The sequence below is a fragment of the Notechis scutatus genome, chromosome 1 (genome assembly GCF_049901735.1).
Source record: "Notechis scutatus isolate UNSWTSFEM ecotype Mainland chromosome 1, rNotScu1.2, whole genome shotgun sequence".
Lineage (NCBI taxonomy): Eukaryota > Metazoa > Chordata > Lepidosauria > Squamata > Elapidae > Notechis > Notechis scutatus.
Window position 1 is genome coordinate 129,430,299 of NC_142009.1, and position 20,947 is coordinate 129,451,245.

Consider the following 20,947-nt stretch of genomic DNA (forward strand, 5'->3'; position numbering starts at 1 on the left):
ACGTTGCCAGGACGTCAGCAACGCCCACCGAAAGCAAGCCCAACCGAATGGGAAACACCGAGGGGACCGTGGTCCCGTATTCATATTGACTTTGCGGGGCCTACCAAAGGTCACACTTTCCTGATTACTGTCGACGCCTATTCTAACTGGCTCGATATTCATCGAATGCACACAACTACAACCGACTCAGTTATTAATAAATTAAACAGACTAATTGCCACGCACGGGTTTCCGGACGTGTTGGTCTCGGACAACGGCCCGCAGTTCACTGCACTGCCCTTTGAACAATATCTGGCTGATCGGGGCATCCGCCATGCGCTGACCTCGCCCGCGCACCCTGCGGCGAATGGACGTGCAGAACGCATGGTACAATTTGTGAAAAAGACCCTGCATAAAATGGAATTTGGCAACATCGACGAGAAAATCAATCGAATCCTCTTATTGCAGCACATCACGCCCCACAGCGTGACCAACAAAACACCCGCTGAACTTCTTATGGGGCGGAAAATACGATCGCACCTTGACCGGCTCCACCCGCTTTGCACCAGAAAAACCTTTCGGCTCCAGCAGCAAATGCCGGGAATTTAAGGTAGGCGATTTAATCTTTGCCAAAAACTTTTCCGGCGACCCGTTATGGATACCCGCAACCGTTACCCACCTCACCGGGCCTAGATCTTACCGCCTGCTAACAGACGATGGGAGGGTGTGGAAACGCCACATAGACCAACTCCGATCGAGATTACCACCCAGCGGCCATGACTTCCCGGTTCAACAACTCAAGGGGAGGGAGTATCGAGGAATTGACTTTGATACAACTAATAGCAGGTCAACGGGAGCCCTACAGCCCAGCGAAGCACCGGGCGTGAAGCGGGAGGGAGTTGATGTTTTCAGGGAACTTTAATACGGGGGAAAACGAACTGCAAAACCCCGAAGAAACACGCAGCAGCAGAGACAACCACAGTGAATGCAGCACGGAATCGCCGTGCAGCGAAATAGAACTTAACAATGGTCATCCAAACGCTCCACGGAACCGGACATTGGACAAAACCGGTGGAGCCTCGGAAATCATCCAGGCAGACCAAACGGCCTGCCTATCTTGAGGATTTTATCACAGCTCCCCTCAAACGGAACCCAAGGGGGAGGGGTGTTGTGAATCAATAAAAGTGAATAACCTAAATGCAAATTAGGGGTTGAAAACCTGCACACTTGATTGGTCCTTATACAACAACTTGGAATTGGGCCAGAACCAGTCCCTGATTGGCCACTTTTGGGACTGTCCTTATTGGTCAGTAGTTGGAACCTGTTGCACATTTTCATTGGTTAATAAGGCAGCAGCTAACCCTATAAAAGGGTTACTGCTGCCCATAGTATTGCTCTGTTCCATTCTGATTCCTGTTATTATTAAAGAGTTGAAGTCACTGGTCAGATGTCTGGTCTCCTTATTCTCCAAACTTAACAATAATCACTTCTCAAATGATACTTTCACAATCCTTAGCTGAAATACAGTAGTTACACTTTCATTTTAAGTACGTCCACTCTTTTAGTAATATAAGAGTCACCTGAACCGCAAGATAGTCAGCAAATCAATTTGATAAATAAATAAATATATAAAATAAATAATAAATGTATTTATAAAATAAAACAATGTGAATGTCAATTTCATATCAGAGTCACTTCCTTTTGAAAGTGATATTTGCAATTCTCAATAGGAATTTATTTTGGTTCATTATCTATAATTTCTGTAATATCTCTGCTATGGCAACCATTAACATTTTTCTTTAGAGAAAACAAATAACACTGCATGGCATCACATTGCAAGAAAGTTTTTTTTTAAAAAAAAAATCCTTTTTAAAAAAAGCTTTTTTTTGCTACAAATCACTTCATTTGACATGATAAAAACTTAATAACTGAACAAAAGTCATGCCCAACTCATGATAATTTTAGTCACATTATCAGCACTTAAAATGATTACAGTAACTATTATCAAGGATTAAAATTTGAAACAATATATACAGCGTTATTCTATTATGAACTGAATCAAATGATTTTGTGAAAGGAAAGCCAAATCAGCAATTAATGCAAAATCATTTTTTTATTATTTCCTTCTTAAAACAATTGGGGGGTTGGGGGTAAAAATACCAGTGAAGATTGCTGGCAGCCTAACCTGCAGAAAGAGAAGAAAAATGCCTATATAAATGTTTATAAGTTACAGTGGTGCATAGGCATAGATTCCTACAAAAAATAGTTATGCACGATAGTTATACAATTATGCCATATGGAGTTCAGAATGGAGGAGGGCTGTGGACTATGAGGTCCTTCATAGCAGGGCTCCTCGGGAGAAAAAGCAGTGGGAACAACTTGCGACCTTCCTTGCTGCCTCCCCGCTGATTTTGCTTTCAGGAAAATCACAAATGGTGATCATGTGATGGTGGCTCATTGTGAAGATGTTATTATTGAGTTGGGCACCCAGGTGCTTGGATTACAATCACATGATCACCGCAACTCCCAAAGAACCTGTTATAAGTTGCCCTCATTCAGCACGGTCAGAACTTTGAACAATCATTGAATGAGCAATCATAGCCTAAGGATGATCTGTATAAGAGTACATACAGCACTATCAGACTTTCAAGGTTTTCTTATACTAGCCAAACTAAATAAAAGTAGTTTTAGTGTTCATTGCTGACATTGTAGATTGCTCAGAAAGTACTGTAAAGTTTAAGTGCTATTGCTATTACTATTCTGTTAAATAATTATCAGCTAAATATATGGATCAAATCTTACAACTAATACATCCATGCTGTAAGAGACTCATAGGATGATTATCATTGCTTATAGAAAGCTCTAATTTCGAAGATAAAATGACTAAATGTTAAGGAGCATAACTACAAACCTGAAAATAAATTCCTAATTAGTTGTGTGTAATTGGAAGAATTAAGCATATTAAGTTATACTTAACTGATGAAAAAAAAAGTTAGGAGATTAATTGTTTGTACCTTGGAAAAAAGATTTCAAAAGATGAGAAAATAGCTGGAGAAACATTAAGACATGCAAATGCTGCTTGAAAGAACATGGGTCTCGTGGTCTTTTCTGAGAATGAATGTTTGGTCAAGGAAACAAAAATGTATTGTAGGTGCTCCTACTGTTACATGGAAAGTGAGAGCTGGGTGCGTCAGAAGAAACATAAAAGATAGTTCCTGTGGAAATGAAGTATTTAAGTTTGTGTAGTACAACCCAAAAAGATGTGATCGAAAATGATGGTTGATGAATTAACATGAATTGTAATCAAAAGTGAAAGAAAGATGCATATTGAGCTTGTTTGATCTTACGGAAAAAAGGAATAGCAAGAAATTGCAAGACAAACATATGAAATAAGAATATAAGGATTGAGAGAAGGAGGAAGGTTGAGATTCAGAAGGTAGTGAATAGATTGTGTTGATAATTAAGTTTATTAATGATGTTTTGAAAACAAAATGCAGTTGATGAAGTGGGTATGGATGTGATGGAAGGAAGGAATACGAAGGTGGAAAAATACAATAAATGGTATTGTGGTAAATTAAATCAGGTACATTTCTTTTTCTTTTGGCTTATCTCTTTCAATTTCTTTTGCTTACTAATACTTACTCTCTCTTGAGTGCTTTGTAAAATGTTGCTTGTTCCAAAAGGGAATATAATTGTGTGTGTGTGTGAGAGAGAGAGAGAGAAATATGCACACCTTTTTTTCAATACTTCTTTCCATATTTATTTTTCTTTGTGCACATTGTTGAGTAGACACATTGGCAGATAATATTCATTGCTGCCCATCTGTGCTTTGATGGAATCCATTTTGGACAGACCCTATATTTGCTTTGACTGAAATCCATGGTGGATTTTATAGCCTGAGTTGTTTAATCCTTATCAATATTTTTCAACATCTCTTTTGCAAAATAAAGACCCAGCATTTGGAATTTATTCCGTGTGTATTGAAATATAACAGAAACTATGATTCCTTTACTTTTTTGGAAATTTCTTTCCACCTAGTTTTGTTCTGACAAGAGTATTGTAGTCCTTTTAGAAAAGACATTTGGTCAAGAAAATTTCTAATGTATCCTGGCATCACAGCCATTGGAGATGAGGGTGCAGCATTTTGAAATTCCCTAACTGACAAAAAAGAAATATAAAATCTATGGCCATTGGCTTAGTATGCAAACTTTTTACGCTGTTGTCAATTCAATCTCCCCTCCTATTTTCAAACTGTATAGCATTTTGTTTCCTATCAAAGACATTTTTGTCACATTTTGGCTTGCTAACTCCATTCTAAATCCAGGCTGCAGGTTATGAAATAGGATCAAGCAAGCTTGTAAATTCTGCATGCATCTTGCAGCAGTATCTCTATTTATCATCTCTATCTATGGATGTGTATGCACCTTTTAGAACATTTAAGGGTATAATTGTGTTACTAATAGCAAAGCATTCTTTGCTTTGCTGTTTTGTTGTTGTTTTAGTGTTACCAATCACTCTGCTCTCAGACTACCCCAAATGCTGCTGGCACTTTCTGCAGAAAGCGACATACCAGGATGATGAGAGCACATTCATTTTTTTGTGGAGTCTTTTGGTTAATAGTATCCTTAGCAAGTGATTGCTATTGCCTTTTGATTTAGAATAAGAAATAAAAGGAACCTTTATAAAACAGAGGTTAATTAATTTCATTATTAGTTGGTGCTTGAGGACAAACTATCTCAAAAGTTGACAAAAAGGAACTATGGTATTATCCAACAAATTACCATTTATAACAAAGACAGTGTTGATGCTGTTGATATTTCTTAGCTACCAACCAACTAGGTACTGTGTCCACTTCAATACCCAGAATAAAATTTGTGTGAGTCTTCATCAGTCTACTTTAAAATCCTAAGGTATCAAATGAATCAAATGTCCAGTTTTAGTGAGTAAGGAATTTCTGAATATAGTGTTCTTTTGAAGTGATAGAGAAACAGAAATTTATTAATTTTTATTTTCAGTTGGAGGATGTACTTTCATATATTTCTTACAGCCTCAATGTATGCTTTTGGTTAAACTTTACATTTTTGCACATATAAAGATGCTTTGTTCTGTTATGGTCTTTTAAAAAGTAACTCATCTCTTCCCCATTAGAATTTTTTTGACATACATATTACATTAGTATCTTTCATTTTTTTTGTACATGATCTGCCCATTTAGCTATAATGGAGATTGGCTTTTATTTGTCACTGCAGAACTAAGATTAATCTGTTTGGGACAAATCCATGAAGATTTCTCATAGTCAGCATTTCATTCAGCTTATTTACAAAATAATTGCTAATTATCTGCTTTAGAATCATCCTAGTATTGCTAGTTGTTGTTGTTTTTAAATCTGTCTCTCCTCCCCCACTCTTTTTGAAGACTAATGATATACAGACTTTATCAATTGGAATATTGCATTGGCAAGAATAAGATTGTTTGGCCATTACTAACGTCCATGTATAGAAAACACATTCATTTGGGAAGTACCACTTAGAATACTGGATATATAGTAGCACTATAAAGAAATAATTGATTGGGTGTCCATTTATAATATTGACACTCTATACTTTCTTAGGTTAGTGAAAAGATGGCAGACTTGCATACCTTAAGCTGTGAATGTTGCCTTGTTTGTAGTCATTTCCAACAGTGATTATTTGATTATATCCCATCAAATTGCCGTTGGTTCTTAGCAATCACATGATGATCTATTCCTAACCTGGTCCTTCAGGTGTGCAAATGGTTCACTCATCTCCACTGTAACCAAACCCACCCATCTGGCTGCTGTTTGTCTTCTCTTTCTTTCTACTTTTCCCAGTATTAAAGCCTCCTTCAGAAGCCTAGCTATTCATATAATATTTCTGAAGTAAGATAATTTAAGTCTGGTCATTTGTGCTTCAAGTGAAATCTCTGGTTGATTTGTTTCATGATCTGTTTGCTTGCTTGTTTTCCTGACCATATTATTCTCAGGTGTTTTCCCTAGCATCAAAGTTCAAAAGAGTCCATAATTTTTCTATTCTGCCTCTTCAACTTTCACTTCCATAGAATGTCAGAGGAAATACCATTGCCTGCATTTGTCTGATTTTATAGAAACATCCTAGCCGTCCACATTTTTTCCACAGCTTTCATGATTATTTAACCAAGGTTTTATAGCTGCAAGATATTTATTGTTCTTTCCTGCTGATGGCTGTTCATAAAAGGCAGAACCACACAGTTTGAATGCCTTTTAGGGTAGGATATAATTGCTCTAATGACAATACTGTAAATTCCCAAAATTAAGCTGAATAGACAATTCCTCGATTGACTAAACTATTAGTGACCCATAAAAGAGGTTATCTGCCCATCTCACCAAATTCAATAAGCTTCCCCATAAGCATTGGGCTATATTATGAGCCATGGTGGCTCAGCGGTTAGAATGCAGTGTTTCAGGCTACTGACAGCCGGCTGCCCACAGTTTGAAGTTCAATTCTGATGGGGCTCAAGGCTGACTCAGTCTTACATCCTTCTAAACCAGATTGTTGGGAGCAATATGCTGACTCTGTAAACCGCTTAGAGAGGGCTGTAAAGCACTGTGAAGCGGTATATAAATCTAAGTGCTGTTGCTATGATGGGAATGAAGTAGTGTATGTAGAGTTGATGGAATGCTTTGGCACCACTCCTTTTATAAATGATATCAATGTTTTATTGCTATTTCAAAGTAATTTAAAATTCTTTGGGCCTGTTTTGCAAGGGGTGAGAAACTAATATTGTTATAATATATTAATCAGCATTTAACTGGGGATAATATTTGTATATATGGTAGTCTTTTTTAATGCACATTTTTCTTGATATTGTTAAATTTTATATACTGTTTTTATGCTTTCTAATATTTTATTGTAAATTGCCCAGAGTCTGTCTGTGAGGGAGATGGGCAGTTCTTAAATATGATAAATAAATAATTAAACATTTAATGTAAACACATATTATCTTTGGAAGTAGGGGAATTGAGAAGAGATAATCCTATTAAGTTCACAGTCTCATTGTTAACAGATATTTTTTAGTCATGGTAAATCAGTCTACCAGTTTATCAACAATAGCCATTTCCCTGTTAAGATGTGTCAAATTTTTCAATTTTCAATTTCCAAACATTAGGAGTGCTCAAAAGTGCCTGGGGGATTGTAAAGATATTTTGGTTACTTTAATATAATTTAGATGGGCTTGGTAAGTAACTACATAAATATAATAACATTTAACATTTTGTTTGTTTCATTTATGATTATGGATGCTGTATGACAGGGGTGTCAAACTTGCATCATCATGATGGAATCATGTGACATATCGTGACTTTTTGCCCTTCACTAAACTGGGCATGGGTGTGGTCAGCATGTGATGCATCTGATCCGTGAGCCACGAGTTTAACAACCCTGCTCTTTGAAATGATTTTGTATGCGTATCATATAAAACTTAGTACTGATTGGATACATCATTCAAATCATCTGTAGAGGATTATGGGAATTACCTTGAAGAAGAAATTCAAAAAATTATGTAAAACCAGCTTGCTGAAAGAAATGACAGGGTGAGAAAGGAACTCAAGATTGCCCTGCCTTGATCCTCTTGGGGATAAGAAGGGAAGATTGAATCTTTATCAAGCTTTCAAGATTCTGTTATTACATTTCTTAACAATAAAATGGAGTTTCTGTAGTCCTTGCAGAGTCTTGTTACCTGACCTGGCCTTCCTGAAAGGGCTGAGGTCAGCCTAAAGTTATTCATTTGAAGTAAATACCAACAATGAAATGTCAACGGCCATACGGATATCTAAAATATCATGTATGGATCTGCTTTTACCAAGACTGACTAATTTGAAATTGTGCTTTATTATCATGACATAAATTACTAATACTGAGCAAAAAGTTGTAAATGATGTTTTTAAATTAATGAATTATTCTGTGCTATCTGATTAAATTATAATTAGTGGCATGATTTACCATAAAATTATAACTTGTTGCTACAGCATACTAATGTGAATTTTTATTTTTTTTGCTTGGTTATTCACAAAAGAGCTTGAGAGCTGTACTTTCAATTACACTATTTCCCCCAGAAACTTAAAAAGCTTCAGATGCAGATTTGAAGGCTTCATTACCATAACATTAGCAAAGAGAGGGGCAAAGTGATTAGGTGATGTTGATGGCCTAGAGAGAAAATATCAATTCATTCCATCTTTAAAATGGATATTAATGAAGTTCAGAAAGCCACATTTGTCAGTCTGGAAAGGTTAGAAAATAAATATCTTTTTCATTAAACATACCTCTACCAGCAATTTTTAACCTTTACTTTAATCATTTATAAACGAATTGACTGTCTTATAATTCCCATACTATTTAGAGTTAATTGTCCCCCAAAAAAACCTGAATTGTTTTAATGCACCATCCAATTTATTCAATGTTATGTGAAATAAGTGTTCCTTATTTTCTTCATCCCATGTGCATTCCATGTCCCTCTGTTTATACTTGATATTGAACAGAAGGAATCTTTGTAGAATTAAACATTTAAATTCCTTATATCGCTGAAAATGCCATGTCATTCCTATTGTGCTAAACAGATAAGAGAACAGACCTTTTGAAAAATATAGAATGTAACAGACAATACATATGATATAAATAGATTGGAAAAGGGAGGGGGGATGAAGGAAGGATAAATTATTTGTAATAGATGGTTCAGAATGCACAAATAAGTGAATTAAGTCAGAGGTGGTATTCAGCAGGTTCTGACCAGTTCTGGAGAACCGGTAGAGGAAATTTTGAGTAATTCCGAGAACCAACAATATCCTTCCCCTGCCATGCCCACCAAGCCCACAGAACTGGTAGTAAAAAATTTTTTTAATCCCACTACTGAATTAAGTGTACTGTATCATACTGTATCTATAGGCAACAACTTAAAGCAGGTATGTCTTTTCCCAGGATTGTGCAGTTGCACAAGTATCAAGGCACAATTGGCTTAAGGAGTTGCCCAAATGTTCTGTGTTAAAGTATCTTTTCCCTTGTAGCGCTGCATGCCCCCTCCCTTTTAAATTAGATGTAGAGGTCCTGATCCAGGTGAAATCCATCTATATCCAAAGGAATTATCCAATTAAATCAATGACCTTTTCCTTGGAAAATACCAGAAGAATGTACAATTATTTAATCTTTTTCTTGCACAGAATACAAAAGACGTGTCCAAGTGAATCATGGAAAAATAAAATACTTTTTGTAAATTTTTGTACTTTTTGCAAATAAAGAATTGACCAAAACAGATATCAAAATGATTCAACAAATCAGTAGCAAATTCCTCTCCTCACAGGTAAAAGAATGTTCAGGCATACTAATATTCCTTTAGTTAAGACAACTCCTTATCACAAATAACAAATTCCCAGCAGCCTCAAAGTCATCTTTCTTAGAAGAAACATATCCCTTGAGCTTATAACTTGGCATCCTTTATGTCAATTTATAAACTAATCTAGTACAATTTGCTTCACATACAGCAAGTTTAAAAATGCTGAAAATAGATATATTTACTTTTTCTCTGTTCCATTTTTAGACAAGCACTTCACATATTTCTATACTGCTATCTAATTATTCAGATTTGCAAAGAAAACAATATTTCTTTAACCCGTCAAGTTCAATGAAATAGCCATTACAGTTTAACGATCCACTAAAATTTTTGGCAATTTATCAAATTATGAAAGGCTAAGTCAATTTCACTCTGAAGCTGGAATATTGTCAGTATTCTCAGAATATCTATGTTGCAAAGGGAATTAGCTATGATAGAAATACATGGTAATAGACTGTATGCAGAAATTAGAAAAAAAATTAATTTATTTGACCAAGGTTGTTATGAATTGTTATCTTGGCGGGATTGGGATTGGTATTCGATGAAAATGGCTGTTTCTATTAATGCTTTTTTTTTTTTTAGTGGAATTGAATTTGTATTATTTAAAGAGAGGAAAGGGGGGGGAGATAAAGGTTGGATTTAGATTGGGTGTAAGATACAATTTGTCATACTTATATTGTCATTTTTGATAACCCCTACCTTTTACTGTTTATTTGGAAGAGGTGAGGTTTTAAAGATGGGTTCATAGAAACCGGGGGAAAGTAAGGAATGAACAGTTGTTTGATTTTATAGACAGTGTTCTACTTAGGAACAAATTTATTCTGAGTTGCTGTTTGTAAATGTGTTTTATTTGCAAGTCCAAACAACTCACCTTTTACCAACCTCTGGCACCTTCTAAGTTGAGTTTGCAGGCAGGTTGGTTCATATGGGCAAAGGTTTGTAGCTCAGAAGTGCCTAAGTAGTGTAATGCATTTATTTTAGGATGTAGTGATAAGTTTTTAATCTTAACTATACTTGCTGGGGATGAAGGGCAGGTTTCCTTTTACTATTTTTCTATTTTCATTGTTTTATCTTTTTCTCAGTTTTTCTGCACTTTTTTATTATTTTAAATAAAATGGTTTTTTTTTCAATTTTTCTTTAATGTATCTTTTGTAATTTCATTTATATAATATAATATTTAATGAAATTGTTGAAAAAAATATAATTTTGAAGTCAAAGGTGGTTCATAAAAACAGAAGACTTTTCCACAAAGAAATAAACAAACCTATTTTAATTAAATTTATCTCATAGGTTGACTTGTAGAAAGCAAATATTGAGTAGAAGGCCAAATTACAAATACAGTAACAACACGGTTCTTTTTCAAGTATAACTTTCCCTCAAACTTCCTCTTTGTCCAAAATGAAGACCTGCCAATAGAAATAAAAAATTCACATGATCTCAAACAACATCCTAAACCGTGTGCACTTACACTATGCAACACATTTTTTTGTTTGTCAAAACCTGCATTTGAATAAGATGGGTAAAAGTAATGAGGATCTTCATATTGTGTAGTAAAGTTTGAGTCCTTTATGTTGTCAACTCATGAAATTTCCATGACCTGCTCCCAAGTTGCCATAGGCAGGGGGTGGGAAATTGTGCTTTGCAGATGTTACATTTCATAACATTATTACTGAGATGCTGTTCTTAGCTACTGATTTCCTGGCTTTGTGGGGTTGAAATTAACATGAACAACTCGACCATCAACTAGTCAAATTGAAGAAGCAATATACTGTAGATAGCAATATTCAGAAAAGAGTCATGGTGATACTTAATTTTCAATCAATATAATAAAAAATATTACATTATTAGTTCAGCATACAACACCATCATTCCTGAAATTCTCATCTCTAAACTGATTCAGCTAGCTGTACCTGACCACATTTGTATATAGATCATAAGCTTTCTAATGATTAGGAAATAGCAGATGAAGCGAGGGAAAATCACATTGAACACCCATTCAATTAGCACAGAACTATGTGCTGTCTCCATTACTCTTCTCTATATATACAGTACTAAAGGCTGCATTTCAAAGGATCCCTCTGTTAAAGTAGTGAAGTTTGCAGATGATACAACAGTCATCATTGGTGTCATTCAAGACAATGAGTCTGCATATAGACAAGAGGTAGTTCAACTGGCCCTGTGGTACAGCTGGAACAATCTGGAGCTGAACATTCTTAAAACTGTAGAGATGAAAATAGATTTTAGAGGAAGCTCTCCTATTCTACAACCTCTTACAATATTAGGTAACACAGGATTAATAGTAGAGACCTTCAGAACTTCTATTATCTCCAAGGACTTGAAATGGACACATAACATTAGAACCATCATTAAAAAGACACAACAAATAATTTTCTTCCTGCCTCAACTCAGAAACCTCCGATTGCCCAAGGATCTGCTGATACAGTTCTACAGAGAAATTATTGAGTCTGTCATTTGTATCACAATAACTTTCTGGTTTGCCACAGCAACCAAACATGACAGATACATACTTCAATAGATAGTTAGGACAGCAGAAAAAACAGTTGCAACCAGCCTGCCTCCATTGAAAATCTGTATACTTTAAGAACCAGAAAGAAGGCTGAAAAAATATCTACAGAATTCTCACATCCTGGACATAATCTGTTTCAACTTCTCCTCTCAGGATGCCGCTATAGAGCATTGTATGCCAAAACAACCAGACATAAAGATATTTCCCCCCCACATGCCATCACTCTAATGAACACTTAATTCCCACAGCACTGTCTCATTTCTCATCTCATCTTTTCTACTATCTTCTATTGATTTCTTATGATTTATCCATTGTTGTTTGTAATTATGATTAATGATTGAAACTATGATTATGACCTATGACCTATTATTTGCTGTTTATATGTACACTGTGAGCTTATGTACCAGGGACAAATTTCTTGTGTGTCTGGTCACACTTGGCCAATAAATAATTATATTCTGTTCTATCCTATCCTATCCTATCTTGCTATAAAGGGATAAATCAATGCACTGGGATTCTATTGAATTACCAGTTTTTCCACACTAGTTTATTTGATGATATAATGATAGTTTTCCCAGATGGTCTTTGTCCATATATATGTATTCAAATGCCAGTTTTATTTCATTTTAACTCTTTTTGTGGGTTTGCATTTTTTATGAATCCCTCTTTCTTTTTGTAGAAATATAGATCTTACAGATGGTCTACCTGGGGCCATTCCCCATAATTGTACTGTCTCATAGTTTATATTACACTGACATTTTCATTTCCAGTAACACAGGTTGCCATCATTGCCTAGCTTAATGTGTGTTTTGTACTCTCTGTCTTGAGAAAAAGAGCCCTTATATTAGGAAATACATCAAATGTCTTTATCCAGAAGCCCCATTTATGCTTGGTTTTTTTTTAATTAAATGACAACATTTTGCAGGACAACAATCATACCAGATACTAGGCAACTTCCAAAAAGAAGCTAATATTTCAATATATATGTAGGGATTCAGGCAATTATAGTCAGAAAAGATTTTAAGAACTTCAAGGTAACTATCCTGGATCTAAATCTGGATGTTCTTTTAAGAAGTGTAACACATAGTCAGTTGAAATACTTAAGAGACAGAGTTATAGACATGAATATGCCTGGATTACCCATATTTTAAAGGCAAATCTGAAATCTGATCATTGCTTTTAACAGTTGGTTGAGCAGTAATAAGATAGGTTATCAAGTTTGGTCTGATATGTTAACTGGGACTTTTCACTAATAAAAAAAGAAGTTCCTTCTGTAAGGATACAATACATTTTGCAGTAGCATACTCTGTGTGATTAAGTGAGGATACTTGGCTAGCACTTGCTGCCAATTGAATGGGACTACTAGTCATATTATAAATATCATCATAAGTGCTCATTGTTTTTGCTACTAACCAGTAATTCAAAGTGAAATTTTATTTTTAAATAAAGGATTAAGTATAGATGGGAGGGGGAACATACACACACATACACGCACATACACACACATACACGCACACATGCACACACACTTGGTATAAAGTAGCTTCTTAAGAATCTTCTACTTGGGTATTTACTATTTTTACTTCTCTATAATTTAATGTGAAATCAAACTGGGTTTGATTTTACCTCACTGCAAATGTGTCTCTGTCAGGTTACTATTGAAATGATTGGCAAACCATTAATATTTAATATATATTAATATTATTTGTTCCCAAATGTTAAATTTCTAGGAATAGGAAATAGCATAGGAAACTGTAACTCAGCATTCTTATATTCTTTGCATGCAGCCAGAAGCATACTGTAGATTCTGCCAGAATTTAATAATCTAACCATAGTGGAGAATTTTTAAATCTCATAAATTTGGGATTTTAAAAATATAAGCATACATCTAGATTAGTTCAATCCCACACTGAAATTAAAGCATTTTCCTTTAGCTAGATTGTCTTCTGTTACATAAGAAATGGTTTTGAAGCATTGCATTTGGTTTTTTTTGCTGTGCAGGAACTAAGAATGTTTTTCACATTGTTAATTTTTCATCTCTTTCTTGGTAGTAGATATAGTTAAGTTTTATAATTGTTGTGGTTTGATCCTCAAGATAATCTTCGTTCCAGTAATAAAGTTGAATATTGAATTTCTGACACATCTAGATGCAGCTTTTTGATGTAGATTGTTTTGCTCTCTGCGGCTGGTTCTTTGGTATAAAGTAGCTGTTATTTATCACACTGACAGGTGCAACTACTGCGAAATGCTGGCGATGAAGTTGCCATCACCGTTCAATACCTCAGGGAAGCACCATCATTTCTAAAGCTCCCATTGGGTAAGGCGGAATTAACAGATATTTATAAAATGTTTTCTGGTGCAATATTTCTCATAACAAATAGACAGTTCTTCATACCTAATGCATCTTTCACGAGTACTTTATTTAAGGAAAGCTTGTAGATCAAAATGCTGTATTATTTAAAATTTATCTTTGCCCCTTTCATATTTCTTTATTTGTTTATAGCAATTTGTAAGCTCCCAACTGACTAGGCTGTGGCTGGCATAGCACATCTAAACTGATTCCCTGGACTGGTATTCTGCACAGGTAGTTCTCGACTTACGACTACAATTGAGCCCAAAATTTCTTAAGTTGTTAAGTGAGACATATTTGTTAAGTGGATTTTGCCCCATTTTACAACCTTTCTTGCCACAGTTCTTAAGTAAATCACTGCAGTTGTTAAGTTAGTAACCTGGTTGTTAAATGGATCTGGCTTCCGCATTGTCTTTGTTTGTCAGAAGGTCTCAAAAGGTGATCACATGATCCCAGGACACTGCAACTGTCCTAAATATGAATCAATTGTCAAGGGTCTGAATTTTGATCACATGACCATAGGGATGCTGAAAAGGTTGTAACTGCGAAAAATGGCGATGTCACTTTTTCAGTACTGCTGTAACTTTGAATGTCACTAAATGAACTTTTGTAAGTCAAGAAGTACCTGCATAACCAACATATACAGACATATTTTAGTTGGTATACATGAACCAACATCAAAATCTTTTTTTTTCTGGTGACCAGAACTGGGTGTAGTGTTCCCAATGTGGTCTCACCAATGCAGCATAAAGCAGTACTATCACTTCAGGTGATGTTGACATTATCCCTGTATTGATGCAACCTAAGACTGCATTAGGGTTTTTTTTTGGCAGCTGCAGCAAACTTCAGATTCATACCTAAGTGACAGTCTATTAGGACACCTAGTTCCCTGTCACAGGTGCTACATTTGAGCCAGGTACCACCTAGTCTATACCTGTGAGTTTAGTTTTTCTTGCCTATACTGTATATAGGCATGCAGTTTCATCAGCAAAAGCTTGTGATGTTCAAGTTTACCATAACCTAAACTAAGCCAGGCCACTTGTCAATTAGCTCATACTATGAGAATTTTAAGCAAATAGGCAACTCTTACCATAGGACATTCCTTACTATGCCCATATAACATGATTTGTTTTTTCTCCTCTAAGACTAGGCTGTAACTGCCCATTTAGAAATTAGACATTCTTGGAAATAACTGACATGTTACTTAATCTGGTAGTTTCCCGTTTTTGAAATTAAAAGATATATTTTAACAAATTCCAGTTGATATTGGTATCTTGGATTCAAGGTACTGCTTGTTACCTAGAAAGACCCATGACACAGGGCCTGGTTACTTGAGGTATTTACTTTCTCCCATAGTAACTGCCAAACCAATTTTATTTGGCAGCAATGCCATTTATTGGAACCCTGAAAACATGCCCTGTCTGTAGTAGCAGTTGCCCTCTGAAATGAGGATGGGGGAAAATGAATATCCTTGGCCAGGATTTGGAGGTTACTCTATTTTTAAGAGTGAGGGTTAGGGTGTGGAGCATCCACTTTTTTCATTGTGTCATATAGCTTTGTCATGGCATGAATATATTGCAAATATGCTCTTGGATGTTCGTATTTTGTCTTAGACCTGATGCTTGAGAAAGAGACAGGTTCAGAAAGCATCAGAGAAGAAATATAAAATTCTGACAATTTTAGTGACTAAGCAGGCTATTCAGATGACCTACCAATTTTGACAGTGTGACCTTGAGAATTGGAAGTAGACCTCTCCCCCTGCCCAATGGGTATATCTAGGATCTATGTTGGACAGAATTGTTCCTAGTCAGTCAAAAGGCAAACTTAGACACTGCTGTCCACTCTGAGCACTATTTTAAAGAAGAAGACAATAGATCAATACATGCCCTGTTTTCTAAATAACACATATACATGCACACACATACAAAAATAAGGGGAGAAATATTAATTACTGAAAAGCTATGTATCGTAAGAGAAACTCGCCACTAAGAAATATAACAAGAAGCAACAGAAAATTTTCAACTTTTTATATACTGTGCATTATCATAATTGCATCCCTCTTAATATTCTAGAACAAATTTGGGAGAATTGAGGGAGGCTGAAGGAGAGGCAGGAGGTGTACCTACTCTGTTTCAGTTTTATTTTTATTTTGTCATCAGTCTGCCCAATTTAGCATAATGGTAATTTTTTTCAAAAAAAAAATGAAAATTACTTTCATGTGCAATATTCTTAAAATATATTGTATATGTAATCACTATCTCTTGCCCAATGTCTCCAAATATACTTGCGATATTGTAAATGTAGAATATTTATTTATAGGATACACACACACATATATAATATCACACACACACACACACACACACACACACACACACACACACACACATTGTATATAGATATATGTGAGCAGCTTCTATTCAGTGCTTCCCAAATACTTTTTGCAATGTCTGGACCAAAATATATTCTGGTTAACTATGTGAATTATGTACCATGTGAACTTATGCCATAATAGATCCATTTTGGTAACTTATGCCATGTTTCTTGAAATTATCTTTATAATGGGTTTTCCACGTAACCTTGGAAGAAAATGCTGCCTCATGATTGTTGCGAGGTTTGGATTTCACCATAGAGAATTATCTATACATTTATAAACCATTTCAGTCAACCAACTTTAAACATATAAAAAAAAATTAACAGCTGCAGCCAATGCAGCAGTAAAAATGAACAGTACTGTGATGATGATGTTCAATCGTCCCTGACTTTGGCAATTCTATAGGCTCTGTGTGTCCACAATTATTTTCCAATCTTGCACTACTTCTTTGGTAATATTGTACAATACAACAAATATGGTTTACTTTGACAGTTAAATTATAATTAATCCTTGGAAAACTAAAGATAACATTCCTGCCAGATTTTTAATGAGCTTCTGGAAGGCCTGGAAAGTTGGACCTACTCCCTTGCTTGAGAGACAAGCTGTTCCAGAAGAAGGGAGCTCTCACAGAGACTCTTTACTCTGGGGGTTCCTCCTGTCACCATCTTTCAATACCTACAGGTGATTAGAAGGCATTTTTGTTGTTAGCAGCCTAGAGTCTCATATGGAGATAGGTGGCCATATATGTCCAATAAATAAATAAGCAAATAAACAAACTCATCTTCTGTGCTCTTAAATTTGATGGGCAGAATCTATATCTTTAGCAATCTCAAAGATGCTCAGCCTGTTGCATTGTCTATCCCAGAACCGTATGTGATAGCTTCATGAGAATCAAGATTTTAACTTTTATAATGCTGTAATTGTGAATCATCTTATGTATACTTTTGATTGCCATGGAACTTTGCTTTTGAATGCAATGGTACTTTGGTCTCTATATAATCTTTGCATCAAATTCATTTTTAATCATTATATCCCAAGAAACATAACCCATTAAAGTGGGGTAAAAATTGCTATTAAATTGCTAAAACGTTATGAAACTTGATTTGTACCGGAAGCTTTTAAAGCTAATTATGTTTCTTTTCAAAATACAGGAAGAATTATAAAAAGAGTGAAGGATGAACAGTATTTCAGTATTTTCTCTCTCTTTAGTTGTAAACAGCTATGCATAAATTCTGAATTTAATTGTAAGGAATTAAAAGTAGCCTCTTGGGAAAGGTTCCATCATAAGCATCATTATTAATGTCAGACAGACCATTTTGTCAGTATTGTATGAAAAGCTTTAGAAATAGTTCTTCAATTGCAATATACTGGATATATATCATATATTTGTTTGAGGTTGCTTGATTTTAATAGACCCCTTATCTGAGTTTAAAAACAAATAGATTTAGTTCCAATTGTACAGAATTAAGTAAATGCTGCAATTCTCACAAAGCCCCTTCAGAATATTTTTTTAATCCAATTGTGAGAATGGCAGTGCAATTAGAAATCTATTATCCTTTTACTTCTCTGAATAAGTCTCCAAAACAAATCCTCTGGCCTGAATTTTCAGTACGGTGTCACTATTGTCCTCTTTTCTCAAAACGGTTGTCAAAGAATGTATCCCAGTTGTAATTTATCCAATAACATTTAGTATTCAGTCCATTAACTTCTAGTACTCTAGTTGCAATTTGTCCAGTAACTTTATTATTAAAGTTGGAGGCCTGCAAAAGATGGGATATTCTGTTGAAGTGCTGACTGTTATTGCCTTTTTAGCTACAAGCTCCTGAATGAGTTTGAACCTACTGTCTTGCTACATTTGCTGAGACCTTAGGGTGGTTCGTTTATTTGGCAAAATAAATAAAAAGAAATATTAAAGATAAAGGAAAAATGAATCAGTAACAGATGAAAATAAAGTGTAGAAGGTGCTTTTTTGATCATGTAGTTGCTGACATGCAATAATATCAGAAGAAGTCCCTGTGTAGAATTGACCTTTATAACAAACGGCTATAAAACTGAATACTTATTTCTTCCTGAATGGTTGCACCAGCTTCTGTCTATAAAAAGACAGAGGATAGAAATTGTCGTGTCCGTTGTGGAAGAAAGACTTGGAGCCCATGACTTAGTTTCAGCTCTTTATTTGCTCCGAGATCGGCTCGGCTCGAAAAGGGAAAAGCGGCGGCTTTTATGCTTTGGCCGCGGCGGCCGCGGCCAATGACACCGCTTTGAATCTCCCGCGATTAGTTTCCACCAATCGCGGGAGATTCGCGGCGGGCCAATCACTGCGGCTCGCTCGGCCAATCAGCTCGCCGTGCGTCTTGTCCAATCACCACGCGGCATTTACGAGTATGTTAATGACTGTACAGAACACCCCTCCCCTCTTGGTATGGTCCTACGTAACGTAGTCCCGTAAGTAGGCGGGGCTTCGTACTTGCCTACTTGACCTGCGCAGGTTAGTTGGTGCTTGGTTCCCGGCCGGTTCGGTCGGGTTCTGTGTTGCTCTCTGCCTCGTCGATGGAACCGCCTGGAAGGGTGAGCCGGGCCTTTCGTCGCAGCTCCCTCCCGGTCTACCCGGGCTGGTTGAGCTGCGGTTGTTGCCGCTCCCACCTGGTCTTTCTGGGCTGGTTGAGCTGCCTGGCTGCTTCTTCCTGGTGAGGCTTCGAGCTGGCTGTTTGCTGGTGAGTATTCCCAGTTTCTTTCTGGTGTGGGTTGGTTATTGGGGTCTTCCCTCCCCTCTTGGTTTGTGTTGGGGGGGTCCCCTTCTTTTTCTGGGTATGTGTTTGTGTCTGTTTGCGTGTCGGTTGTGTTTCCCGTGGTAGTTCTTGACCTTAATTGGTCGATGTGTCGTTTCCATGCTCGTCCGTCGGTTGTTTGTAAACGGTACGAGCGGGGACCTGTCACTTGGGTTACGGTTGCTGGTATCCACAGTGGGTCCCCGGTAAGGTTCCTTGCATATACTGTGTCGCCTGGTTTAAATGTTCGGTCTTTGCTTGAGGAGTTTGGGGGGTTTTCTGGGTTGTATGTGGGGTGCAGCCTGTCTAATGGGGACCTTAATTTCCTCCCCATTAATAGTTCTGCCGGGCTTTTGTTAGTTGTTGTGTTCGGGGTTATGTGTTGTATCAAGAGCATTTTATTTATTTTGTCTTGGATTTCCCCGTTTTCTATTTTCTGGATTGTTTTTTTTGTAAATTGAACCATCCGTTCCGCCCTTCCGTTCGCCACCGGATGTGCCGGCGCTGTTAATGCGTGTTGTATCCCCCTCTCTGCTAGGAATTTTCCGAATTCTAGCGAGGTAAATTGGGGCCCGTTGTCGGATACGACGACGTCTGGGAGGCCGTGGGTTGCGAACAGCCTGCTGAGTTCTTTGGTAACGGCCTCTGTGGTGGTAGTTTTCATGTTGCTTACCTCCAACCAGTTGGAGTAAGCATCTACCGTAATGAGGAAGGTGTGTCCTTTTGTGGGTCCGGCAAAGTCTATGTGAATCCTGGACCATGGTCCCCTGGGGGTTTCCCATTCCAGGATAGGGGCGGCAGGGGGGCTAGGCCTGGTTTCCTGACATCGGTTGCATGCTGCCACCCAAGCCTCGATCTGTTTGTCTATCCCTGGCCACCATGCGTAGCTTCTGGCCAAGGCTTTAGACCGCATGATGCCCGGGTGTCCCTCGTGCAGCAATTCCAATACCTTTCCCTGTAATTTTTCCGGGATGACAACCCTATCTCCCCAAAGTAAACAACCTTTTTGTAATGACAGTTCTGTTTGCCGGTTCCGAAATGTCCTGAATGTCTCGTCGATGTCTTTTTCGGGCCACCCCTTTTCTACCCAATGTAATACTCGCGCCAGACGTTTGTCTTTATTTGTTTCGCGGGCAATGTCTGACGTGGTTACGGGTAGATCGGGCAGAGCCTCTATGCTAAGGGTGGTCGTCGTGGGTGCTGGGTCGGTATCCAGGTCAGGTAGCGGCGTGCGGCTCATGGCGTCTGCATGGGTGATTGTCTTACCGGGTCTGTGTGTGAGCCGGTAACTGTAGGCGGCAAGGAATTCGGACCACCTTGTCATTCTTAGAGATAGAATGTTCGGGGTGGCCCTGTTTCCTGCCAGGATTCCCAGCAATGGCTTGTGGTCAGTGACGATGGTGAACGTCCGGCCGTAGATGTATTCATGGAACCTTTTGACAGCGGCAACGATAGCCAGGGCCTCCTTGTCCAGCTGGCTGTAGTTTCTTTCCGGTTTGGTGAGGGTCCTTGAGAAGAAGGCGATGGGTGCTTCTTTTCCGCCGGCGAGCGTGTGGCTGAGGACGGCGCCG

The 20,947-nt window shown here is 37.2% G+C and overlaps 1 protein-coding gene across 1 annotated transcript in view; it reads left to right on the forward strand.

Moving 5' to 3' along the window:
* Positions 1 to 20,947, forward strand: part of SNTG2 (syntrophin gamma 2) — a 178,837-nt gene that overhangs the window by 45,466 nt on the left and 112,424 nt on the right. Inside the window, exon 6 of the mRNA XM_087946003.1 lies at positions 14,114 to 14,201. Coding sequence (XP_087802129.1) covers positions 14,114 to 14,201 — 88 coding nt within the window. The remainder of the gene's footprint in view (positions 1 to 14,113; positions 14,202 to 20,947) is intronic.